Below are 27,065 nucleotides of genomic sequence, written 5' to 3'. Positions count from 1 at the left end.
GTGGTAGAACACGTGCTTAGTACGCACGAGGTCCTGGGTCCTGGGTTCAATTCCTAGTGTCTTCATTAAAAAAAAAAAAAGCTACCAGCTGGAAACTTGCAATGTCTTTATCTTGACTATTTTGCCTCTGCTCGATACCTTGGTGTGCACAGGAGCGATGCCACCTGAGTTGCTGAAGTCAGGGAAGGGGAGGACTCAGGTAATAACCACAGTGCCAAGATGCCCAGAAAGGTCCTGACTTAACAGCAGGCAGGCCTTGAGCATCAAGGGACGTCAAGAGCACAGGAGACAAGAGGACACCTCCAGTGACAAGCATCTCTGAACTAGGGAAGTATTCGTGATGTCAGTTTGACTCCTCCTCCCCTAAAATCTGGGGTTGCCACGATGATGGGGAAGGATTAAATGTGGGAGAGGATTATCAAATATTTCACTGTGGGAAGGATTTTACTGTAACAATAAATAAGCTTTGTTCAGAAAGGGCACTTTTGACCCGGGCAGATATTAATCCATTTACTACTGTGGTGTTTAGCTAAATGTAAAAATATCCATAAAATGCCCTCAGATGCTCAGAAACACAGCTGTCATTTCATCTTTTTTATAGAGTCCTAGCATCCTGACTGGCTACTGCTCCAGAAAAATAGGTCCTGATGTTGGTACCATGAAGAACCAGTGCGGGCTGAACTACAACTGTTTGCTTCTAGTTTGTTTTGGATGAAGTGACCAGTATTCACAACATTAATCAGTCCCAAATTCTAGGCTTTCTGAGGTGCCTGCTCTGCTTGGGCCGTTGGGGGTACTCCCTCCTCCCAGTGCCCTGAGCATATGCTCCGCTGAGCCCTTCCCATTCTGGGCTGTATCTTTCTGATAATCTTGTCCCCACCCCCACACCAGCCTGTTAGTGCCTGAGGGCTCCTTCACATCCTCACCCTTCGCAGGTTGCTTAACACAAAATGAGCACCTATCCACTCCATCAACTGCAACATTAAAGCAGGCGGTATCTTAATCAAGGCTCTACTTCAAGAAGTATATAAGTGTTGAGCAGTGGCCTAAATGCTGACTCAGGGCCAAGGCAACTGCTTATTGAATACCCAGTGTTTGCAACACATGGGATAGATTTAACTGAATGGAGAAAAACTCCATCACAAAAGTGCTTCAGGTTACCACTGGTCATAATAAAGGCAGGCAAAATCACTTCCGCCCTGACCTGACTTTAGTAACACAAACAGAACATCACCCAGCTCTCTAACACCAGGATGGGTGTGGTGTGTTCCGCAGGAGTTTAGAACTCACTCGACACAAACCAACCAAGTAGTTTCCCAAGTGCTGACAGTGGAGGAGATACAGGTACTAAGAGATACGTTTCCCTTTTGAATAAGTAATTTCAATGATTTTTCTTATTCAAGTAACTCAGGATCCACAGGAACTCCACCTAATGTGCCATCAAAAGGAACTGCAAGTTGAACTAAACTGATGTTCACCAAAAAATCCTTTTCCTTTTGAACTCTCTCTAAAGTCTCCTTTCTCCATGCATCTAATTAAATGGAGTACACATAGCAACAATATACACTCACAACCCCTTCCCGCATCTGTTACCTTGTTTAAGAGCAAGGGGTTTTGGAGTCAGAACAAAGTTCCTATTGTGACTGTCATAGTAAGTAACGTGACATGTTTGGGTAAATCACTTAAGCTCTCTGTGTCTCAGTTTTCTCATCTCTAAAATGGGATTCATAACAGAAACCACCACTGGGTAGTTGTAAGGATTAAATGAGCTAATATTTGCAAGTTTCTTAGAACAGGGAGTACCAATCAAGAAATGGTAGATTTAATTATTATTCTTTAATAGTTGCCCCAGCCTTTGTAACTTTACCAGGCAGTTATAATTATCACTGTTGAACAGGTGACATTAAGGAATTTAGCCAGGGTTAAACAATTCAGCAGGGGCAGCTTCAGGGCTACTGAAGCCAGGCCCCAGGACCAGCCCCGGACACCCCATCACCCCCAGTCAACCTTATAGACTTTCACAGAATGGGCTGCACTATCCAGCACAAGAAGAGAGTTTTCCTTGGTGAAGGTCAGTGCCACAGGATGGGAAAGACCATGGGTGATGATGGGTTTCAGACCTGGAAACTCCTCGGGTTTTCCTAAGCACAGGACAGCCTGACTACAAGTGTCTGCCACAATCACGTTCCCTTGGTGATCAAAGGTCACAGCGGAGGCAATTATTTTGGAGGGGAAAAAGAGGCTCAGCCCAAAGGCATCCACCTGGCCGATGAGCTGCATGCTTGCGCTGAACACCTTCACCGTGGTGCCGTAGGCGCCGCTGCCCAGAGCCCGGGGGTGCTCTAACACTGCTATGGCCCCGGTGAGCCAGGACACGGCCACCCCTCGGGGATGACACAGGGCAGCTTGCAACCTTTCGGTTCTCCGGAGGACCCCTTCTGGAAAGTCGACTTCCAGGAGGTGCAGGGACCCCGCTTCTGCATCAGTTACCAAGACCCCATTCTGAGGGGTGGTCTCCACACCCCAAGGCAAGGAGAACTGGCCTCCAATGACAAGCTTGATCTGGCCAAAAAAGTCAAACACTTTGATGGAGCGGTCGCCGGCGTCGGTGACAACCACATGGCAGTCGTTGGTGACGGTGACATCAAGTGGGTACCTAATGTCCTGAGCAGCGTCCCCCTTCTCTCCAAACTGATGTGCACATCCTCCCCCGGAGTCAAAGATCTTGACCCGCCTCTTGCCGTCGTGCACCACCACGACCCGCCCCGTCTTGGGGCACAGCGCCAGCCCGGTGGGGTTCACCAGGGTCCCCCAGCCCCCGAAGGCGTGGTGGCAGGTGAAGGCCCCGGGGGAGCTGGGGGCGGCGCGGTTGGCTGCAGGGGCCTGGCGAAGCGCGGAACCCAGCAGCTCCAGGAGGTGCAGCACCGGCAGGCAGTCGCTGGTGTCGCAGCCCCGGCAGGCTCGACGGCAGAAGGGGCACTCGAGGGCCAGCGTCCGCGGGTGCGCCAGGGCGGCCACGCAGGCCAGGCAGACCACGTGGCCGCAGGGCAGGTTGCGCGGGCGCCGCTGCTGGCGGTGGCCGAACCGCTCAAAGCACACTTTGCACTCGAGCAGGCTGATCTCGGCCTCGCGCACCAGGTCCCGCAGCGCCGGCCCGCCCCCGGAGGCCTCGGCACCCATCGCGCGGCGCCCGGCGCTCCCGTCGCGCCGCCAGCCCGCAGAGCCGGACGCTGCGCCCGCAGAGCCGGACGCTGCGCCCGCAGAGCCGGACGCTGCGCCCGCGCCGCGCTGGGTCACGGGCACGGGGCGGGGCGCGGGTCCTGACGTCGACGGCAGCGGGCAGCTCGGCCGAGACCTGCTGCCCCCTGGTGGGCGCGCGCGGCACTGCAGCCTGAGGGCCTAACCCCAGACATTTACAAACTATCCACAGGGCGGAGTCAGATCTGCAACGTTCACAACAGCCATGGATAGATTATCTCCACTTTACACTCGGGGAAAAGCACCTATTGAGGACAAGCGAGTTGCTCTCTATTACCTAGAAAAGTGCCCTGCAGTTTCCAGTGGGCAGGGCTGGGTGTAAGCTCACGATGCTTGCGATCTGACTGGGAAAACACAGAGCAAAGGGGAAATTTAAATCCAAGGGGGTGAGGCAGGTGCACGTACTTCTTTTGGGTCTCCTATCACTCTGCAAAGTAGATGCTTAATACTTTAAGTAGATGCTTAAGATTACAGTAGATTACTGGAATTTGACACAACATTGTAAAATGATTATAAATCAATAAAAAATGTTAAAAAAAAGATTACAGTAGATTTTAAAATGAATTTAAGTGTGAAGGAAGGGATTGTTATACGACAAACCATAAAACCCACTAGGTGAATTTGTGTCATGTCAGAGGTGGGGACATGGCTGGGAAAGTCTTCCAGAGAGATTTGGATGAAATAAGAAAGCTGTTAGCTAATAATAATTACTATAGAACTTTCTCCACACCTGCCCTCTTTAAAGTGGTTTCCGTAGGTTATCTTATTTAAACCTCTTGACAATCCTATAAGGGTATGTTATTTTCATCACCCCTTTTCTACAAAAGAGCATGTAGAGGCTAAGTTTCTTGCCCAGAGTCATGGCCAGGAAGTGGCCAGGCTGGGATTTGAGCCAGGCGGTTTGATAGCAGAGCCCACACTGTTAATTACCCGAGTTGTCTTCAAACTTGGTAAATATCTGGGTCTCATCCCGGAAAGATTGACTTGTCCAGGATGTGGTCTGGGCAGCTGGGATTTTTAAGAGCTCCCAAGTGGAGGGGGAAGGGTATATAGCTCAAGTGGTAGGGTGCATGCTTAGCATACAAAAGGTCCTGGGTTCAATCCCAGGGCCCTCCCTAAAAATAAATAAACCTAATTACCTCCTCCCCCCACCAAAATAAAAATAAATAAAAATAAAATATTAAAAAACACAATTTTAAAAAAATCTCCCAAGGGGATTATAATCTGCAGCCAAGTTTGAGAACCACTGAGATACAACAGTCCCTCAAATTATACCAGGTTAAATTCTATCAACCCCAGACAATACGGAAAGCACAGAGAATCTACCATGTGTTCAAAAACTTCAAACAGAAGAATCACTGTGGTACTTGCAGGCTCTCGTTTTCAGGAGTCCTTCCTCAATGTCTCACGTGAACACTGTCTTTGGCAAAAGCACATATCCGATCATTGCTCCTCATTTAGAGATAATGACCGTCATCTTTCACTCTCTTATTTGCTAGACTTCTGAGAAAATGGGATTTTTATCCCATTAAATCCCCCAGAGGAAGCATTAATGTAAGACAAGAAAAAACATGTTCTTATCTAGTGTTACAGGATTCAAAGATTATCTGTGTATTGGAACACAATAACCAACTTAATGTTAGTAAGACTTAATAATTTCAGACTACAATACATTTTCATTCCAAATAGAGATTACTTTCCAAAGTAATCAGGAAATCGAAATTCCATCTAAAAATGGGATACTTTTAGAATTGGTGTTATCTAGTAGAAATACAACGAGAGCCACATATATAAATTAAATTTTCTAGTGTCCCCATTTTAAAAAGTAAAAAGAAATTAGTGAAATGAATTTAATCACATATTTTATTTAACTCAAATATCCCTAATATCCCAAATAATATGATTGTGACATGTAATCACTGCAAAAATTATTAGAGATTTTTACACACTCTCTTTTTTTAGTACTAGGTAAGGTCCCGCATGTATTTTAAACTCAGTACATCCTAATTCAGCTCAGGAACCACATGCAACTGGTGGTTACTGTGTGAACTGTGCAGATCTAGACCAAGTCTGTAATATGATATACCGCCTTCCCAAGATGCTTTCCAGACTGATTTCACTGATGTTTGGTTTGTTTCTAACTTGGCTCTGCTCCAGCATTGTTTTCCGAAGACCCCAACTCATCGCTGATTGTGACGGAGCTCCCACTGTCCCTCGGCGATGTTCCGCGAGCCTGAGTGTGACGCTCAGGAGAGGAGCTGGCGGGCCCAGTTCTCTTGCTGGGCTTGGCGAGACGCCCACCTTCTTTTTCTTAGTCCTTTGCTGCCCCCGTGTGGCAGTCTTAATACTGCAGCAAGAGGCTGAAAGTGTTAAGCGAGGTAAACCACAAAGAACAAGCTGCAATAAATCCCATTTATTTAAGATTGTTTACAATCATCACTCTACCACCTGGTAGTCAGACAGCACAGTGCTTCTGGAAAGCAATGTGGCACATACACACGTAATCCGTTCTGAGAATTTGCTGTCAAGGCTCTGGTAACTTTAAAGTTAGGAAATGCTATTTTGTGGTATTTAATCGAGAGGTAAGGCTTTCTTGATTGCACAAAGCTTCAGAACTAAAAATGTAAGTTTTCGTCCTTCACAACCGGATCCCCACATTCTAGCTGGGCGTACTTGGCAATCGTTTTCTTCAGTGTTTGCTGCCTCTCTTTGGAATTAAATTCTGTTTCAGCACTCCTGTCAACCCAGCCCACCTTCTCCCTCCCTTCTTGTCCTATTTTACCAAGTCCACTTTCCCTTTTTATCCGGTCTTAAACTGCTCTTTATCTTCATCCCATCTTTCTTTTTCTGATGAGAGAAACTCAGTTCCAGGAGAGCAGGAACCACACCTGGTTTTGCTTGAAGCCGTTTCCCCAGTGCTCGGCACACACCTGGGTAACAGTGGGAGCCCAACAAATGGGTGAAGACTTACGAGGATACTGCATACAGGCAGCAAGCCCCAACGTTATACCTTTCCTTTGATGGTTCCCTAGTATTTATAGGAACCATCATTCGGAAAACAGCATTTATCCAGGTCACGTGCTAAGCATTTGCTTATCTTTAAAGTCAAGGTTGAAAGGTTTCTCAAATACCTTACGGAGTGTACTCCTGATCACAACATATACACATGCTGATTAATGAAGAAATGCCGAGTCTAACTCTAACATTCTGAGTTTGCTGTGCCCAACCCTTCCTTCCCTGCAGGGGAGCCTCTCTGCCACCCTCCAATACTCTATTTACAGGGTCCTGGAAGAGCATACCCATCTCTTCCTGCGTCCACTTCGAACAAGCCCTGAGGGCTGTGGAGGCAGAGGTGTTGAAGACCAGATCTTGTGGCCAGTGGCTGAGCTCTGTGCAAAGTAGCACATGGTGAGGAGGGAAGATGGAGACCACCCCCAGCCTAGGGGGTCCCAGCAGAGGAGAGGGAGCACAGGGCTCCAGGTTGAGGGGTCTGGGGAGGGAGTTGGTGCTTGGACAGGTGGGCTGCTGGTTTGGCGAGTTGGGGAAGACATGCCGCATACACACAGTTGAGAAGGAATCCCAGAATGAGATGGGAGAGGAGGGGAGAGGAGCAAGTTGAATAGAACAGAAGCAACTCAATCTGGGCGCAGACATACAACCTTTTAACAGAGAGCAAAGACAGACAGTGGGCACTTACTGTGGGGCTGGTGAGCTCATAGGAGCGAAAACTTGCTACCATTGCCAACCTGAATCCCTCTTGGGTTGCTCACATTTTGAGTTTCAGGTCAGCACCTCAACAGGCGGCTCTCCATCAGCAGTGCGGTTCCTTGGACTCTGACCCTCTGCGCCCTCTCCAGCTCTGCTCTCCCGCAAGGGCATCTGGTCTCCCAGTGCCCGCTCTGACCCCCTAATTCTGTGACTTGTGCCCCACGTGCTTGGCTTCAGGGGTGAGGGTTTTGGTGAGGAGGGGATGGCAGTGCAGGCTTGAATGTTTTGAGCACCAACAGAAAAATGAGCTGGAGACACGGCAGGAAATAAGAATCTGGAGATTTCAAAGTTTCTCAAGTTCCCACACACACATTTGAGTAACTGAATTTTTATAATACACACTACCCTATTAACATGTGCTTAACAATCTAAATCATTTTGGTATTAGCCGAGAGGGGAACATCTGATTTAACAAAATGTGATTGTTAATGAAAAACAGAAGTTTTGAATCTAAACTTTCATAAGTGAACAGACATGAATCCAGCCCTAAGAACGCTGCACTACATAAAGACTTTATCATTTAAACAAGATTAAATTAAGAGGAAAAAACTGCCAAACTCAGAAAAAAAACTTCTAAAAGATTTATTTTTACAGTTTGGGAAAAATATTTTGTTCCATATAGATTGGTTAATTTCAATAATTTTAAAATCTGTTTCTTCATTCTGTCACATATAAAATTAGATAAGGAGGAAAAGTGTGAAAATGGGTGCTAGAATTAAGCACAATTTGAGGGTTTATAGTAAAAGTTAATGTTTTACATAATGTCTTGGATCACTGTCTTTTACCCTGAACCCTATTAAAGTGTTACATTTCCTCAATGGTTCTAAATTTCATAAAGAATGCCAATTTTTCTATGTCTATTATATTTCTTTAAGTTATATGTATTACATTACTGTTTTTTTAAAATTATACACGTATTACATGCTAATTGTAAAAATTCTTGCAATCTGTAAGTAAGACATACAGGGATAATCTTTCACCCCCCAATCAAACTCTCCTTTCCAAAGTATGGTTCTATTTTTTTCCCTAAAGAGTTATATGCATTTTTGACCAAAGATCTGTGATACGATTTGTGAATAATTTTTTCCCCAAAAGTCATCTATTACATTTTCGTGCCTTAGCACAATTTCCAGTTGCTCAAAAACATGTTGATATGACTTGCTTCTATTTACGTCTCATTCACTTTTCTGTAAATAGATACAGCTTTTCAATAATGCAGTCAATTCCCCAGCTTTTATGTCGTTCTTCAAAAGCATCCACCTTCTCCAGACAATGGATGTTGCACATTGAACCTGAAACAAAAAAGAAAACGTAACAAGCTAAAACTTTATGAAGAATGCAAGCAGTTCTTCTAAAAGCACGTCATCAAATGATTTCAAAAACAGTGTGCACTGAAGATTCTTCTGTTCTTTTTAATGAAACTGGGACAAAATCACAGGTAACTTTTCTGAACTCTGAATTGTTGGTATCACTTAGAACTCCTAAGAGCTAAAATAAACTTACCATCTCTCTAGAAGAATTCAAATGTCTTTCACATAAACATACCACTTAGCCCAAAGGCATAGTATGGAGATGGGTCCCTTTTTTTGGATAAAATAGCCTCCAATAAAATGGTTTCTGGCTTTTTTATTTTATATACTTTGAGATAGTGATGGTCTGCTAACAGCTCAAAACAGTTGACTGTTGACTTTATTTAAAAAGTTACAGCACACATCTGGAACTTACCAAACAATTTTTTAACTTCAGCATCTGGAACATAAAATGGTGGACCTAAGTAAAAGAGAAACATGGTGACGAATAAATTCTATAGATCTAACTCTAAAGAGAAAGAAATTCTCAGGGCTCAGTTCTCAGCTTATTTCCAATGACTTGGGTACACTCACTCCATACACAACTTAGTTATCCAAATAGGCGAGGCTGTGACAGGTTCTTTTGCTTTTTCTTTTGCGTATCTTATACCAAAGACTGGCTTACGGAGGGGATGGTAATGGCAGGTGCCCATCTCTAGCTTAGGTGAGACGGCTGAGTCAGCCTGGGGCTCGGGAGCAGGGAAATATGAGTGGAGTTCACTGCCATTTACTTTAAGCGGAACAGTTCTGCCTCTTCCGAGAGGCTGTTCTGAGCCTCCACTGTGTCTTCTCCCCTCAGGCCCTTCCTTAGCCCTGCTGCTCAGAAAGGGAATTTAGTCACGTCAGTGGAGCTGACATCTGTCCAGTATTTTCTATTTCCATCTGATGGTCCCAGACTTAATCATGGACACTAGGTCTCATCTTTGAAGGAGTTTTCAAGACCTGCTTTATTCAAACAGAAAAAAAATTTCTACTGACATCTATAAATATTTATAAAACAAACCGCTTTACAAAAAGCTCAGTGAGAAAGCAGAAAGGGGATTTTTACCAATTAAAAGTCTATGGATTTGGTTTTCCCTTCTTCCTGTAAAGCCATGACTTAAAGGTGAGGCTTTAGTGTTAAAACACATCCAAGTGAATCCAGAAGAAAACATCACTTTTACATTCAAAACAAAGATAGTTATTTGAAAAATGCAACGGATTGTGCGCAATTTCAGAAATTAAATAACAGTTTACAGATTCTCCGGCACAGCTCTGGCCTCGCCACGTCCAGGTCCTACACCGTCCTCTTACGAGGATGTGTTCGTGCGTATCTGTAGGCACCTGCCCCAGACATCCCCCAACCATGGATGACACGGATTTCATGTCGTATGTGTCACATGAGATAAATCAGGAGAAATTAATGCTGCCCATGTCATAGAATTAAATCAGGAAATGAGGGAACTAAAGAACAATCAAACAACTTTACCTGCATGTTTAGTTGGATCGTAAGAAAAAACAGACAAGAGGTACTGGAACCCAGTTCTCGTTAGGGATAGCATTATATCTGCATAGCTGGAAAGAACACACAAAGGCACGGGTTAGATTTCTCTACAAAGTCAAGGCCTGCAGGGCATGAGAGGCAGGTGGGAGGCGGGGGGAGCCAGCATTTCCTTTTGTCTCTGTTACTGACTTTAATTTCCCAAATGATCATACGAAGTCGACTCTCATTCCAAAGAGCCAGAAATGGGCTCAGCAATGCTGTCACTTGCCAAGCTGGGAAACACTGAGGGCCCATCAGACCAGAAGACGTCACACACAGCGGAGCAGAGGCTCCTTCCAGCCGGCTGTGGTCCCTGGAGGCTCTCCCAGCTCTGGGGCAGTGGTTCCCAGACCAGGCTGGTGCCAAGACTATGTGGGCACCTGCTGGACAACAAGATGCCTGCGCTTCACGCACCCTGAGACTGACGCAGGAGGGTGGCTGGGGGGCCTGGGACACTGTGGTGTAACAAATATCCTGGGTGCCTGGGTTGTCTCCAGGGCCTTGGGTGAGAGGTCAAAACACAATCCCTTTCCTCTGTTTAGCTGGGGAGAGAGAACACTAACGAACAGGCCAAAATTCAAGGCAGTATGAAATTAAAGTTCTGCCAGTAAGCAGAGACCCTGAGTGCTACGGCAACGGTCTTTGGGAGGGGGTGTCCTGGGGAGCAGGTGACACCACCTCACAGCCGTGTCAGGGCAGGGACTGTGCCCTAACAGAGCCCATCGGCAGACTGATCGGGAGCCAGGCCTGGGCCCAGTACAGAATGATGAGCTTGACCAACCAGATGCCTCCACTGGGAAATGGAGGTAAGAGATGCAAAGAGGAGTTGCTAGGTAACCGTGTTTCGGCTAGGTACTGAAAGCCAGAGTTTTTGTGCACTGTGGTGGTCGGAGCTGAGGAGGCTGAGGGCTGTCAGTCAGGTGAGTGGGAGCAGGAGTGAGGTTAGAGGAGGAAGCCAAGGGGTCAGGTAGGACAAAGGAGAAGCACACAGGGAAGAAGAGAGGCTGTGACAGACAGACATACAGAGGTGGACAGGCTGCACAGCTCGGAGAGAGGAGCCTTGGTTCTCAGCACACAGGGTATGCCCGGCTGTACCCTGACCCCTGTCTAGAGCCCTGTGAGAAGTCATGGGGGCTGTGTAACATGGGGTTAGGGGTACAGACTCTGCAAGTGCCCCAAGCTCAAACTCCAGCTCCTCTACTTACTGGCTACATAAGCTCGACAAATTCGTAAGCCCTCTGTGCCTCAGTCTCCTCGCCTGTAAAATGGGGATGAGATTAGTAACCAACTCACAGGTGGTCGTAAGAATTCAATGAGTTTACACACATAAAGTGCTTAGAAACCCTGCCTGGTACACAGTAAGCACTTGGGGCAGCGACCGTTGCTCCTTTAGCATCTTCAATATGAACTCCCCTAAAACTCAAGCTGGCGTGAACAGGCTGCTCTTCCTTGCAAGCGAAAGAACAAGCCCTTCACAAACTTTTGAGCAGAAACCTTTACTTCTTCACTTCCTGACTCTTGTTCTTAAGAAGCAGAAAGGAGGAACATGCTGTCCCGACAAAAGTGATCAGTCAGGTGGGTTTGTCAGGACTAACAGGCATCACTCCTCATGAAATGTGGACTTTCTCTCTCAACCAGCTTCAAAAAATTCAGAAAAATGAGAGGTATGATTAATGTCAGGCAAGAGACCTGAGAGTCACAGCAGAAAACACATCAGTTCTTCCCCACGTGCAGTCTGAGCAAAAGGATGACATGAGTACTGATGGAGAACTGGGAGGAACACGAAGTTCCCTAAGTGCTGAGATAAAATCATTTATCTTTCTAACGGCTTGAAGTAAGCAGCTTTTCTGGAGACAAAGGCCAATGTTCTCAGGCACACTTGGGGCTGTGAACACACACACACACACACACACACATGAGGCTGGGAGGGGAGGAAAGAGTGACAATGGGGGACTAGGGAAGACACTTGGTCTGTGGCCAAACTAAAACTAGATTCTCTAAGAGTTCCAGATGAAGCCTCACTGTTCTGTTAACCATGAATCAAACAGGTCAGAGGCCACTTAGATGGTCCTCATTTCTAGGACAGAGGAGGCGATGGGGGCTGCAGAAAACAGGGTATCTCCCTTGCTCCGGGTCCAGTTTGTTTTCACTTATTTACTCAACAAATATTGATTAAGCTCCTACTATGTGCTGCAAATTTCTATTTCTATTTATTATTATGGTCGATCACATTATTATCTGTAAGAATTATGCCGGATGGGGGGGAAACAACCAGACACAAGGTGCATGGTCTGGAGACTGAGCCTTGTGACTTCTGGTTTGCTCCCCACAGCCTCGGGGATTTGAGCCACGCAGCTGAAGCCCCCGCAGAGACCAACCCAGATGAAGAGGAGGAACATCCTCAGTGGGTGGGAAAAGCGTCCTACACTCTTTAGACCCGGATGCTCCTGGACATAGGTCTTCTAATTCCAGATGCAATAAGCCATTTCAAACTAGTAAAAGTCTAGTAACTTTCTGGAAACCAGGAAAAGTACAGTATACTAAATTAAGAAAGCATTTTAAAAAGGGAAAAAACAATATAATTAAAGAAATCAAATCACTAACCGTTTGCGATCACCGGGATTAACAGCAACTAATGCTCCTCTATCCCAGATCCTGTCAAATTTGCCAATATTTGCTCTACCGGAAAGAAAAAGAAAAAAATACAGCAGTTTATGTAAGAAAAATCGAAACTTTAACAAGACTAACAGCGTTCCGCACGGTGCACGCTGGTACCTTGCCAGCTGTTACGGGACTGGGACCTCACACCTGCTTTTCCCCAGAGGCTATATGGATGTGCTGACGGGGTATGAGTTGCTGTCCATCCCCTCCTAGTTCTAGGAGCTGGGGCAGCAGCTCCCCCTTCTGCTGGGACTTGGGAACACACACCAGGAACAAGCGACAGTTTATGACAACTCTGTGCTCAGCCCCTGGGAATATCAGGGACTTTCAGGAGATGGGGTCTCACCTCCCTCCGCATCCTGAAACTCATTTCTGTTACAGAGTCAGGCGTGAAGTGAAGACACTTTCTTGTTATCTCTTCGTTTTTCCTACCTGCCTAGGGTCAGAATAATATTTTCCAGAGCTTAGAAGCCACCCAAGGGCAAAGATTATCAAATGTGCAGACATGTACACTATAGTAAAAAAATAACTACAGAACAGAGATTCAAATCGGTGTTTTGTGGGTGCAAGGAGGCAGGAGTGATTAAAAATCCCCTCCTCCACCCGCCCAGCAGTGCCCAGCACACACTCAAGTTTCCAGAAGTGCAGAGGGAGACTTCAGTCCTACCTGGGAAGATCAAAAAGACTGCAACAATACAATGAAATGTTCCCCGAGCAACTCTGCAATGAAAGAGTCAAGACAAAAAAATTCTACTTAGTTAGGAGATATTTGAATAGTCAAGGAAAAAGAAAAAAGAGGGGCAAAGTAGAGCATAGGTGGTAGAGAAGGAATGTGTAATTAAACATAAAGGATGTAATTTCACTGCAAATAATTGTTTACACATTTTATTTTAAATTTTTTAATTATAAGATAAATATGGACCATATTACAGAGAATTTACAAAATAAAGAAAAAACCTGCATGCCACCATCTGAACACAGTGATTATAATCATTTTAATGAATTCCTCTCCGTCTTTGCCCTCCTCACTTCCTGCACCTGGCAACCTTTGCAAATTTTTTTTTTAACTGAAGATAAAATTTTACTGAAAATAATTTTTAATGGCACTCTTAAAATGAAACACCTGTATGGGGTTCTTTTGGATCAACTCAAAGAGGAAAATCACAGAGAAGTTAACACTGAAGATCAGTTAGCTATTACTCACTTTGGAGCTTGTTCAATTTTAGCAATGTTTACTTTAGCAGAATCCTGAAATTTTGACTCTGCTAAAGACAAGCACACAGATCAATCAATTACCAGGCAGGCTGAGTGAGAAAGCGCAGACATTTTCAAAGTTTCTCGTGGAAAGTGAAGTTGTACTAATCTCACTGGCTAACGAGTATTTATTTCCTGCACACATCCTGGCAGGACCACCCCAGTTCTGGACAGTGGAAGTGAATTTTTTTTTTAATTGAAATATAGTTGATTTACACTGTTGTTTTAGTTTCTGGTGTACAGCAATGTGATTCAGTTATACATATATATTTTTTTCCTATTCTTTTTCATTATAGGTTATTACAAGATACTGAATATAGTTCCCTGTGCTCTGCAGTAGGTCCTTGTTGTTTTGAAAATGAATTTGACAGAGTCTCTGACTCCACTGAGGACAGCCTGGTGGAGCAGAGGCCGGGGCACCGAGAAACACTACAGCACGGAATGGGTTGTACTGTTCTGGTTGTGTGCCCAGAACCGTGGGAACAGAGTGGACAGGGCAGAGAAAGGCCTGAGCACCAGGAAAGACAGACCAGGAGGCGGAACCGTGACGGGAGGGCGGGCGGGGGGTGCGCTGAGGGCGCAATCCAGGGCGGTGAGAAGTCTGGGCGGTGGGGATGGGGGGAGGGCAGGGTAGGAAAGGTGCATCAGGACGTGAAACTGTTGGATTTTATTCTGAAATGAGGCGCCAACAGAGGTCACACATAGAGGAGGGCAGGTCTTTACTGCCCAGTCTGGAAGCACGGTGGGGGTCAGCCCGGAGAGAAGTGGGGGGCTTGGAGGCAGGAGCAACAGCCTGTGAATCTTAACTTCGGCTGCAGATTGGAATCACTGGGGAGTTTTAAATAGACCTGATGCTGGGCCCCACCCCTAGAGATTCTGATTTAATTTGCCCAGGGCGAGGCCTCAGCACTGGGAATTTTGAAAGATGCACAGATAATTTGAAATGTGCCGCCGGGGCTGAGAACCATTACTCCAAGGGGTCCGGAAGCAGGACTAGCCTCTATGGACTGAGTGAAACACTGGGATTCTTAGGTGGCTTAAGAATGGAGTGGGAGGGAGCTGTAAAATAAAGTACCATCAAGCCTCCTCTGAACTGAGCAATTAATTTTAATATTTAGAAAAGAGAGTACTTTGTGAAGACTACATACACAGACCAACAGTGGCCAGACCATGTCTGACTAGGGACCTTGGACCCAAAACCTGTGCAGTAACCAGCCCGAGAAGCCAAACCACAACCTTGCAGGACTTGATCAGTGACCACAAGCCCCCTGATTTTTACCACCCCTCACCCCATCCCCTTCCAACTCAAAGCCAAATATGCTTCCCACACCAATCACAAAGGACACAGCTTCTAGTCAGCCAACAGCCTCCAATCAGCGTTTCTCACTCGAAAGCATTTCCACCCCCGCCTGTCTTTGAGCCTCTGCCAAATGCAATTGGCCGACTCTGAATAAACATGTTCTCTTCTGGATGGTCTTTGTTTATTTCCACATTGTTACCCCAGGCTGCTGAAGCAGTTCCACTGGATCATTCTGGTGGTCACAGATGAAGACAACTCCCAAATCTTATCATTTCCAGCCCAAACGCTGCCCCGTGCTTCAGAGACATTTGCTGGTTACACCTTCGCCATTCCTCAGGTCTCTGAAACTCACCACCCCCGGAACAAAACTCATTTTCTCTGCTCTTCAACTTGCTTCTCCTTTATTCCCTGCCATCCAACCAGCCATCTGAGCTGGAAATGTGAACTCATCACCCCCTGACTCCCATCCTATTCATCACAAAATCCTCCCAGTCTGACATCCTCAAAATCACTTTAACACACCTGTTAAAGTGCCCCTACTGCAGTCCTTCAACATCTTTCCTGGACCACGACTCACAACCTCTTAACTGGTCTCTCTGCCGGGAGGTTACTTCCCTTCAAATTTATTTCCCTTTTTTGGGGGGTGTGGAATACAGATCAATGGTAGAGTGTGTGCTTAGCATGCCCAAGGTCCTGGGTTCAATTTCCAGTACCTCCATTAAAAAAATTTTTTTTTTTTACTTTCCTTGAAGCCAGAAGGGTGGTTTGTCTCATAAGAAAATGTGGCCATCTCATGTTCCCACTTGAAATTGCAGGATGAAGTACCAGCTTCTCAGGGCGTCTGAGACCAAGGACAGGACTCCTTGCCTGTCCCAGCCGTATCTGTCAGGAAGCTCCCCCAGGCTGGATTTGGTAACTTTCCTCTCTGTTCCCTTAACACCCTGCATCATTACACTTAGCCCCGCGTATGACAGCCTGCTCTCTGTTTCTCTTCTCTCCTAAGCTAAAGGATTCTTTAGGGCAGGGAGTGTGGCTTTATCTTTTCAATGCCTTATGCAGGGTGTAGCACAAGTTCCCAGAAACTCCTGTTTATAAGATAGAAATCAGGCCTGTTTATATATTAAAAATCAAATAAACCCAAACCAAAAACGTGAGTCTAATTAAGCTTTGACCTTGGCTTTCATATATACTTGCTCACATACAGCTTTCATCTATCTTTCTATATTTTGTTTATTAAATTTCTTTTGGGGGGGTGATAAGGTTTGTTTGTTTGTTGGTTTGTTTGTTTTTAGAGGTGGTTCTGGGGAATGAACCCAGGCCCTTGAGCATGCTAAGCACACACTCCACCACCATCTTTTTAAGTCCTGGCACCTCACACTATATAATGTCCAGGCAAATCTGGTGATAAAGTGGGGTCATCTGACACTCACATTGTATTCTCACTTACTCACACTGAAAAAAACCTTGTTGCAGGGGTATGTAAATAATTATTTGCCAAAATCTAAACAAACCTTGAATACTTTGGCTCCAGGGATTTCTGTAACTGGTTCTTCTGAGTAAGAAAGATCCTGCTCCGTAAAAAATTCCCGTATCCCGAGTTCACTGATTTCCACACCAACTACACTGTGCCCTCGGTCTGCAAACCTGCATAAAATCACATAATTACACTGAAATTATTTCAAGTACAGTACTAAATAAAAGGATATACCCCAATAAGCATACATTTTTCACAGGGTTTCACAGAACATGCAGATCCATAGAAAGCAGCTCTCTATATTCTCAAATCTTATGTTTTTGAAACTCTGAAAAACTGATTTATATGACCTTGGGAAAAGAAGTCACGAGTTTGGAAAATTATACCTTAAAATGTGGATTTACTACAAATGGATCTGATTAGAAGAGTTTCTGATTTAAAAGCATCCTATGAGTTAGACACGCTTTTCAGTTTCTGTAAATCACCTCTGTCCATTAAGACTTTCAGGGATGATGAAGAATCTACACCTGTGCTGTCCAGTCCAGCAGCCACTAACCACATGGGCCTGAGACGTGGCTAGCGCGATTTAGTTTAAAAAGCCACCTTGGGCTAGTAACTATTGTACTGAAGCACATGGCTCTAAAACATTAGCACCCATTTCTACAATCATCTTATAATTTCAATTTACTTACAGTAAACCTTATCCAGAAATTTAGTTAATTATCATAGTCAAATAACTGGTATTTTCCTGGTTTATAAGCTTTATAATTACAGGAGTCAGTCTTGGCATCTCGGACTTCAGCATTAGTGACACAAATACCCAGGCACAGTATTGATTTTGTGTCAAATTAAATGCATAAGTCAGTTCTGCTATAATGCAACCTATGCCTTCGTAAAAATCACTGCATTATGCAAAATCGTGCAATAAAAATCACGAGGTTTATGGGGAAAATGGGGGTTGGGGCACATATTAAAAATTCTGTCCCAATAGGGTATTATTTGGCCATCAAAATTGAAATCTTGCCATTTATGACAACATGGATAGACTTTGAGGGCGTTATGCTAAACGAAATGACTCAGAGAAAGACAAAAAGCATATGTGTGGAATCTAAAAACAAACAAAAAAACCAAACCAAACCCAACCAAACCCAACCCAACTAGCTCATAAATATAGAGAACAGACTGGTGGTTGCCAGAGGCTGGCAGTGAGCGGTAGGTGAAATGGGTGAAGGGAGTCAAAAGGTACACATTTTCAGTTATAAAATAAATTAGTCATGGGGATAATAACATGTAACCTGGTGACTATAGTTAGTAACACTGTGTTGCACATTTTAAAGTTGCTAATAGAGGAGATTTTTAAAGTTTTCACACATAAAACATTTCTATAACTATGTATTGATTAACTACTTATTGGAGTGACCATTTAATAATACATGCATGTATATACAAATATGGAATCATTATGTTGTATACTGGAAACTAACATAATGTTGCATGTCAATTATACCTTAATTTTAAAAAAATGTTTAAAAAGAAAGCTGGGGGGAGGGTATAGCTTCATGGTAGAGTGCGTGCCTAGCATGCATGAGGTTGTGGGTTCAATCCCTGGTACCTCCACCAAAAGTAATAAATAAACAGATAAACCTAATTACCTGCCCCCACAAAAAAATTAAAAATAAAATTAAAAAAGAAAAGCTGCTACACATTTGCCATAACTTATCTCTGTGAGTCAGGATTTTTTAAAAAATAATACACAATTAAACAATATTTAGAAAGAAACTAGATTAAAAGTATTACTTAAGGGGAAAAAAAAAACTTAGTGCCACATTAAAAAGAAAAAAGGCAGCAACCTAACAGCCATAGTTGCACAGTTTTACACATTAAATGGTTACAGTATATATAAATACTACAACATGGCACTTCACCTTGAGAAAGACCTGAAGTTTACTTACAGAGCTGGGCATTGGAGGGGAGGGTGTAGTGCAGTGGTAGAGATTGTGCTTAGCACGCAGGAGGTCCTAGGTTCAATCTCCGGCACCTCCATTTAAAATAAATAAACAAATAAATAAACCTAATTTCCCCCAACCTCAAAAAAAAAAAAAAAAAAAGAAAGAAAGAAAGAAAGAAAAAAAGAATTGGGCATTGGAAGGGTTGAGGCTTTAGAATTACTGTAAAGTAATAGACAGAGATTATTGACAATCACACAGAAAGTTCTAGCACTAGCTGTGGATGGGAGCGGCTCACAGCACATAGGGTGAGGTAACTGGGAGACATCCGAGGTGTGTGTGTGCGTTTTGTGTATTTATACACGGTTTATAGTTCAGCTGGGTGTCCTTTATACACGGTTTATAGTTCAGCTGGGTGTTCTTATCTGCTTTCACCTCATGTTTCTTGCAGACAAAATCACGGATGAGCAAATGTGAAATTCACATCATACTCAAATTGTTCCTTAATATAGCAGTGGAGTTAGAATGAAGTTAGCATTTTCAAAACAAGAGGTATAGAAGAACTGACTGGTCCTATTTCCCACACAAGACACATACTTTCAGTGTGGTCAGAACATGAACTGTTTATAATTCTAAAATACACATACTAATAACTTACCTTTCATGTTTCCTAGGAAATTTATAAGTTAACATACAGGGAATATTTCTTTTTATTTTCCATACATTTATTTGAAGTTAGAAAATATTTTTTAATATGTTACCCAAGCCAGCTGCATGAATTTTTATTTCCATTCAACAAGTGAAAAATGAAGCACAGCCTACTAAAGACTGGCGTAGGCTGGATTGTATTGGAATATATTGCCCTTAAAAAAAAAACCAAAACCTAAGAAAATGTCTTAAACATTTTGGGCTTCAGCTCATAGTTTATCTATTCACATCTGATATTTCTATAGACCCTAATATACAAATTCATAACATAAATGAAAAATCCTATGATACAATAACAATTACAATAGCTTAGTTCTGGTGTTTTTACTACAAATGACTTTAGACCCTAAATCTTCAACAGCCACATTTAATTGGCTGTTTCATCATACCATATCCTAATCTTGTCTCAGAGCCTCTGCTAGAATTAGACTGTTTCCACTTACGGCACGGCAATAAGGCAATCTGTTCACACAGTTAATGTTTTCCTTGCAGGTAGTTTCCAAGAGAACTCTTTCTTCTGGTTCATTGAGTTGGTTAGGAAATAATGTTCTCAATTTCATGGCCACCCTAGAATCTGAAGCCATAGCAGCCACTCACAAATGCTCTGAGCTACAAGTTGAGGGCCTGGGGGGCTGGCTGTAAAAATGTCACCATCTTCACTCAAAAATCAACCCTAAATGCATGCACGTTCTATGGACTGGCCATCTGTATTTCTAGAGGGAACACAACATATTTAATAAATTATTACTATATTTTTCACTTACCGGTCATGTTCATGCATACTTTTCATTTTTTTTTCCTGCTTAATGATCAAAGTTCTCAACATTCAAGCTTAAAAATGAATGTCTTGGCAGGTAGGATTGCGTCTGTCCAATATCATTAAAACAGAATTCTGTATAAATAATGGTGGCCACTTTTGCGACTGTAAGGTAACCCACAGTGATAGTGGTTTGTTAATTAAAGTGAATTCTCTTCACAGAGAATTACAAGACATACTTTTGTCATCACCACTGGTTTTGTAACAATGACTCATGAAAACAAAAACTCGTAGGTGCTCACAAAAGGAAGGAAGAGGGGGTGAAGAGTGGACTGTGCACAGTCTTACCCAAAAGTTGTAAAACATTTTTTGTTTGTTTGTTTTTGGGTTTTTTTTTTTTTGGCAGGGGAGGTAATTAGTTACTTTTTTCTTTTTTGGGGGGAGCAGTGATTAGGTTTATTTATTTATTTATTTAATGGAGGCACTGGGGATTGAACCCAGGATCTCATGCTTGGTAAGCATGTACTGTACCACTGAGCTATACCCTCCCCTTGTAATTCATTTTGAATTTTTCTGTCCACCTCTATTTAAAATACCTAAAATTTACGCAGTTAACTTCCTAAACCGCCTACAAAAACTAAACCATGCACAAAGATGACGGAGATTTAAGAAGGAAGGCTGGTCCCACCCCCCTCTCCCCTATCTCATTGGTTCTAAACTAATTTTCTTAGAAACTCAAAACAGAAAGACTAGGTCACACCTGGTTCTGCAGTGTCTTATGGTTTGAGAATATTACCTCCATGAACCCATCAGTAATAGTCTACTAAAAATATAGAAATCCTGAGCATTTCCTGAGAATGGCATTTTTTTAACCCACATCCTATTAAATAGTCACCCAAAGCATTTATCATCAAGACAAGAAAATATGTTGATGCTCATACCATTTCATCTCAACTGCTTTTCCACAAAGGGGAAAAAATACTCTCAGTCCATTCTCGCCTTTAAGAAAAGTATCCAAGTGCTTCTTTAACAGCCTGGGGAGGAAAAAAAAAAAGTTTGTTTTAATTAGTCCAAGGTACAGAGCAAAGGACTACAATTAAAATGCTAAGGACTTTTCATGCATTATCTCATTTAATATTTCCCAACAACTTTACCAAGTAGACAACATTAATTATTAAAATCTCTGGTTTACAAATGAAGAAACCGGAAGGTTAAGTAACTAGTGAGTAGTTAATCTGACTCAAACATGGGGCTTTTCTGATTAGTAATTAAAAATAAAAAATTATTTTTCCTTGGTTGATACACTTTGAAAATGTTATATGTGTGTGCATGTGGATCTGGACCTACTGAGTTTTTCAACATTCATTTTATGGAAAGCTCTTGAAATAGGTATTTCAGGCCTCAGAAGTAGCTCTGAAAAGTTCAGTCCTTGTAGTTAATTCCCTCTGGAGAGGCGTGGCTCTTCTAAGGCCAACCAAATGACAGAGATAACCCATGCAATGGTTCTAGGATGATGCCCCAACTACCACTTGGTATGCAAACATAAGAATAGTAACAACGTCCCCTGGGAAATCCAGGTGGCTGCCTGGAAGAAGGAACATCTGTCACAACTAGTTTACCCAGCACTGGCCTATCATTTATTTTTGCTGCTTCGAAGCTTACTACTACTATTAGTATATTGCTCAGCATCCTAGCTCGCTTACTAATTTCTCTCAACTTCTCTTCTCTCACCATATAGATAATACGTTAACATTTGAACACATGCTCTTGGAAAGCAAAGTTAGAACACTACCACTTTTCAGTATAAAGAGATGTAACCATTAATGTAGCAGAGCATCAGCTGCAAGAAAAAACAAGCATGACTAATACATAGACGCTACAGGGGATTTAAAAAAACGCATATTTCATAAATCTCAGACGCCATCAATTCTAAGTCACATCATTATTTATACTCCATGGGAAGAAACATCACTGCCAATTAAACTGTGACAGGCCACAGATGCATTCTGATTTCAGAGATGCTAAAGTGTGAACAACTAAGAATGTGCATCCTAAAATCAGTCAAAGAATGGGTACCTATATTATCATTTCTATTTCCAAAGTCAGTTTCTGACAGAGAATTTCTCTGTTACAGACTAACATTTCTCTGCAAAGAAATGTAAACATTTCTTACTGATGCCCTCCTTCTTGATGAAACGCAATGTTGTGGTTCACCCACTTCTCCTGCCACTCTTCCAGAGTTAGCACTCGGTTTTTCTGTACCTCGGTATCCGGGTACTCCTCAACATCAAGGACAGTTCTTGTACCATCCATAGTTCCGTAGATAACTTTGGCTCATAGCAAATGCCTCCAGTGCCTAAACGGAAAATGTTTGCAATGCTGTCATTCTAAGGACATTTCAAATCTATGCATGAATGACATGAAACTCTACTATCCTCAGCAATATGGCTTTTTAAAAAATATTTCAATATCCAAGGAAGAGCCATTTAGAAAATTACTTTTCAGTGAGTCTGATGGTAGAGGCATGTCTCATAATAACATTAGGAGAGATTTTTTAAACAAATTGAATTATATCTTAACATTGGAGTAAAAAGGTTTAAGTTTTTAAAAAAAGCACACACACATAAAAAAAGCATTCCACACTTCATAACTTTTGTAAGCTTAGAATTTCTCCTGGTATCTCACTCTAATTTTTAAAGTTTCTTTTAATGTTTACTTATTTTTTTAATCAATGTTATAATGTACACAAATCAAAGAGTTCAACAGAGTTATGAGAGCAGCAATCTCCACTCCCAATGAGGCAACCGTCTCTAACTCTTTTAGCTGAGTCCTGAAATCTAACTCCGTATTTCGAACTAGCATGCTTATTTTGTATCTTCTTAATTGATTTCTAGGTAGCATCCAGAAAGGTAAGCATTTCACCTTCCCAGCACACACACACACACACCACCTTCTCATTTTTTGTGTCCTTTCCATATAGACATAGCATAATTTTAAATAAATATTTGAAGTACACATTACTATGACTAGGCAAATACTATTCACAGCTAAGCCATGTAGAATTCTAGGATTATTTTTCCTTTTCCACACAGCTTTTTATTCTGCAGGTAATAACTGTCTTGCTCTTTCATTTCCATATATTTCTTACTTATATTCTAAAATTTCTACGTATTTCTATATATTTCTTACTTATATTCTAAAATTTCTATATATTTATTACTAATTCAACTCTAAGTTCTCCCAACTGTCTCAATCTCCTACCAGTACACTCTCGGCCTCTTCGGTTATCAGATTTCCTATCAATATCATCATCTTGGAGAACCCTCAGACCTGGATGCACTCTCCTCCTGGTACATCGCTAGCCTTCTGGGATCTTTCTTAATCACCATCCTGGAGACTTCCTTCTTATCTTTTCATGAATCCCCTACTTACTTTATTGGATATTTCCCACTTTTTGTGGTTACCACCCTTGTATTGGTGAAGTACAACCTTCAGCAGCTTTCTGAGAAAGGGTGCATGGGAGAAAAGGTTTTTTGCAACTTTGCATGTACAAAATGTCTTCATGCTATTCCTCATCCTTAATGTATAGATTTGCTGGGTAACAATTCTTCATTAGAAAACATTTTCTCCCATTATTCTGAAGAAATCAGTCCCTTATCTTCTAGCTTTGAGTTACTGCTTAAATTCAAAGGCATTCTCATCCTGGTATTTTCCACGTGGCCAATATTTTTCTCTCTCTCAAAGCGTTTGTCTGCCTCTCAGTTTTTGCAATTTCATAATTCTGTGCCTTATTCTGGGTCTATTTTCATCCATTTGGCCAAGTTCTTTTAATCTGTTACCTCATATCCCTCAATTCTGGAAAAATCCTTGAATTATTCAGATAATGATTTTGTTCCCTCTTTTTTTTCCCCCTCTTTCTCGGACTCCTTTTATTTGGTTGTAGGACATCTTGACGTAATGCTGTAAATTTCTCATACTTTTTGTATTTTTCATTATTTTGCCTTATTTTCTGAAGCCACCTAATTTTTTTCTCTCTACCTTTTCATTTAGTTTTTCCTTTCTGCTCTCAAGTCTTTAATTCTTGAGAGCTCCTTTCTATTTCTCATGCTCTCTTTTCATATTATTTTGTTCTTATTTCATGGATGGAATGAATATGCTATTTTCTCTTATTTACCTCCATAGTCTGTCACTGAGTCACTTCTTCTGTTGGTTTTATCTTCTATCTTTCAAACTAGTGACTGTCCTCAAATGCCTAGCAATTCTAATTATCTGCTCATATTTAAGAATTAATAAAGAAAGATGATTAGAAATTTAAGTTTGTGGGTGGGGCTTATTGACTAAGCCTCACTGTAGGATGATGTGAATAGATATCATTTGGAAGCCTCAATGTTATTATCTTTATTTTCTTTGGACTGGTCAGACTTTCTATAGAGAGACCTCCCAATTTCTGTTGAAAATTTGGGTCCTTGGGACCATGGTTCTAGACTCACATAAGAAAAGAACAAACATGGGAGAGGACCCCAGCATTCAGTGTGCCTGTGTTCAATTAATCTCCATTTTTCAGTATGGTCTTCCATCCCCAACTGTGAACTGTGTCTTCCCAGTCCAAAGACTCTTTCCCTTCTCCAGGGACTAAACCCCTGCAAAGTCTGCTGGTGCGGTGAAGGGCAGATACTTGGTTGCAGGGACTTAAGAAGCAATCCTTTTAGTTTCAACCATACCCTTCCATCTCCCAGAGGTACCTGCTGTGGCTAATTCCTGAGCACTGGGGGATTCTATAAATGTAAAAAGAGTTGCTCATTGGCTTTCCCCATTGCTGGGTTAGAATTTAGCTGTCTTAAGTCTGCAAAATCCCTTACTACTTGTCTATCTGCTTTCTAGATTTCAAAAATTTATTGCTTTTATCTTCTCTTCGGTCGTCCCTATTCTAGCGGTTTATGCCTTTAAAAATCCTGGTGTTGTTTTGGTGGAATGGAAGGAGGGAGCAAAACTAGACGCAAGTACTCCGTATCTGATTGCTACCCCACAAGTTTGTATTTTCCAATAATTTTAGTATAGCTTCTTTTTTTTGCATGGGAAAATGTGCACAAAGATGTTGACCTAAAGAAAAACACACAACATAGGAGCTGTGAGTTTCAATTTTGTTCGGAAACTTTACTTAGAACTATAGCTCGGGAAATAACTCTGAGGAACTGCTCCAAGTATATATGCTTCGTATATATGTTTTTTTTTTTTTTTGACTGGGAAAAACATGTAGTCAAGCATACATCTTGGTAAAAGATTACTGCTAATCACAAAGAACAGACACCTGAAGTTAATGATGTTAGTGCTTTTCTGTGTATGAGAAGATGCAAGAATCTTGGGCCATTGAAATTCTCCTGGAAGCATGCCTCTTAAGTATCCAGGGGCCATTTATCCAAAACACAGAATGCATCAGCCTCATTTTCTGAAGTCCTGAATCGCCTCAGGGCACAGCATGGGTGGGCCCTGGGCAGGGATTGCGGACTTAACCCTTGGTGTAACTGGATGAGCGACGTTGTTTTTTGTTCCTTATTTTCTTTTACAAAGGGAGCTGAGAAAAAAGGACACGTGACCATAACTGCAAATCCATCTGAAGGTATGAGAAAAATGTCCTTTCAACATGAAATTTGTAACACTAAGGAGAATACAACGCAAGAGTTCTAGCACTCCCTTTGACTCATTAGTGAAACTAATTTAGTTTGGATTACACTAGCAGGTTATTCTTGAGGAGTTAATTTAATGATTTCTCCATGAGAACAGCAAACCCCACATAAAAGCAGTTATTCAAGAAGAAGTTCTCTTTGTTGCAAAATTTGGCTTCAGTATGCTTAGGATTCAAGGTGAAGGCACCTCCTTTGGAATCTGGAGTGCAAATTCACTTCCCAGCAAACTTTTTTTAAACAAATGGCTTTTGCAAGGCCCTGCCGATGTCAGAATGTGACTCAGAGTTTTCTGAGAGGTCAGAGGTTATCTGATTACACTGGGTACAGAAAAGCAAAAGAGAGATGCAATTTTCTCATTTCCATTTTCACAGAAACTTTGGAACCTGAACTTGAGCCTTCATAAACAGTTCTCTATTTAAAACATAAGGGAAGCATAATTTTACCATCGAATGCAGGGCAACCTGGAATTGTTCAACTCTACCTCTCTCACACAAACGACATATACAAATCAACATCATGAATATAACTTAATCACACCTTAGCTGTTCTTACAGCTTCTTAAAGTATAACTAACTTGTCCATGTCCCTTTTCTGTAGAAATCAAGTTTCTATAACAAGATAAAAGTGCAAAATTGTAAGAATCAAGAAAGGCAAATTTCACAATCATTCTTACCCATACACATAAATGGCAGATGTACTAGTTTGGTCGCCCAAGTCCTCCTTGGGTGGGCTTCCAAGTGTGGTTTCCTCGTCACTTTTCCAAAAAAAAAAAAAGTTTTTGCTCTAGATTTATTTTAAAATTTCGACAAATTTAAGGATAACATTCCTAAAGCGCACAAAGTTCAAGAGTATGGCTCGGTGAATTTTTCGTATGCATACACCATGTGCAATTACCACGGAGCAAGACAGAATATTTACAGCACCCCTCGCCCCCCTCCCCGCGTATCCCTCACTATTCCGGCAAGTATTTCTTTTTTTAAAAATCACTAATACCCAGCAATGCTTTGAGGTCACATCATGGACTCAGAAAGGTCATTCACTATCTGACCTCATTATTCCCCGTTCCCATTCTGCTTCCTGAGTCTCACTTCAGGGCGCGGACTGCTGGCGTGTCCGCGCTTTGTTAGGATGCCCCGTTCTGGAATCCGATCACAGGCTCACACCTAGCAAATGGTGCCATTGCTCATTCGCACCCACTCTGCGCCCGGGGGAGCCTACCTCGTGCGCAGTCCTCAGCCTGTCTCTGGTTGTGCCCTGCGGTGGGCGGTACCGGTACTAGGTCTCCAGCTCAGCCTCGCCCCCGGCCCTGCCCTTCCCCCGGCGCGCAGGCCCCGCCCCCTCCCCAGGCGCCCGGGCTTGCGCAGCGGCGGAAATGGCCTGGGCG

At 42.6% G+C, this 27,065-nt stretch overlaps 2 protein-coding genes and 1 non-coding gene across 7 annotated transcripts in view; all 3 read right to left on the bottom strand.

The window, feature by feature from the left end:
• Nucleotides 1-3,277, bottom strand: part of NHLRC1 (NHL repeat containing E3 ubiquitin protein ligase 1) — a 47,046-nt gene extending 43,769 nt beyond the window's left edge. Inside the window, exon 1 of one of the 2 annotated variants that reach the window (XM_072944727.1) lies at nucleotides 2,263-3,277. In XM_072944727.1, coding sequence (XP_072800828.1) covers nucleotides 2,263-3,180 — 918 coding nt within the window. In that variant the 5' untranslated portion in view covers nucleotides 3,181-3,277. Of the gene's footprint in view, nucleotides 1-1,817 lie in introns of those variants that run through there. The other variant, XM_031688131.2, reaches the window with a different exon arrangement.
• A 4,315-nt stretch (nucleotides 3,278-7,592) lies between these two features.
• Nucleotides 7,593-27,010, bottom strand: TPMT (thiopurine S-methyltransferase). 4 transcript variants are annotated; one of them, XM_072945612.1, is made up of 10 exons: nucleotides 26,900-27,010; nucleotides 26,355-26,435; nucleotides 22,171-22,353; nucleotides 20,939-21,031; nucleotides 16,624-16,756; nucleotides 13,226-13,278; nucleotides 12,502-12,576; nucleotides 9,844-9,929; nucleotides 8,752-8,796; nucleotides 7,593-8,318 (listed from the first exon to the last, which is right to left on the bottom strand). In XM_072945612.1, the coding sequence occupies exons 3-10, from the start codon at nucleotides 22,308-22,310 to the stop codon at nucleotides 8,206-8,208; spliced, it is 738 nt and encodes a 245-aa protein (XP_072801713.1). In that variant the 5' UTR covers nucleotides 22,311-22,353; nucleotides 26,355-26,435; nucleotides 26,900-27,010; the 3' UTR covers nucleotides 7,593-8,205. The 4 variants fall into 4 exon arrangements, with proteins under 4 accessions (XP_072801713.1, XP_072801714.1, XP_006198677.1 ...); XM_072945613.1 differs by having other exon boundaries at nucleotides 22,260-22,353; XM_006198615.4 differs by lacking the exon at nucleotides 26,355-26,435 and having other exon boundaries at nucleotides 26,900-27,007.
• On the bottom strand, nucleotides 20,474-20,546 carry TRNAG-ACC (transfer RNA glycine (anticodon ACC)). The gene has a single exon. It is a non-coding gene; the product is annotated as a tRNA-Gly (tRNA).
• Nucleotides 27,011-27,065: the final 55 nt, after the last annotated feature.

Source organism: Vicugna pacos, chromosome 20, assembly GCF_048564905.1.
Source record: "Vicugna pacos chromosome 20, VicPac4, whole genome shotgun sequence".
Classification (NCBI taxonomy): domain Eukaryota; kingdom Metazoa; phylum Chordata; class Mammalia; order Artiodactyla; family Camelidae; genus Vicugna; species Vicugna pacos.
The sequence above is the reverse complement of the archived record's forward strand: the minus strand, read 5'-3'. Positions and strand labels throughout refer to the sequence as shown.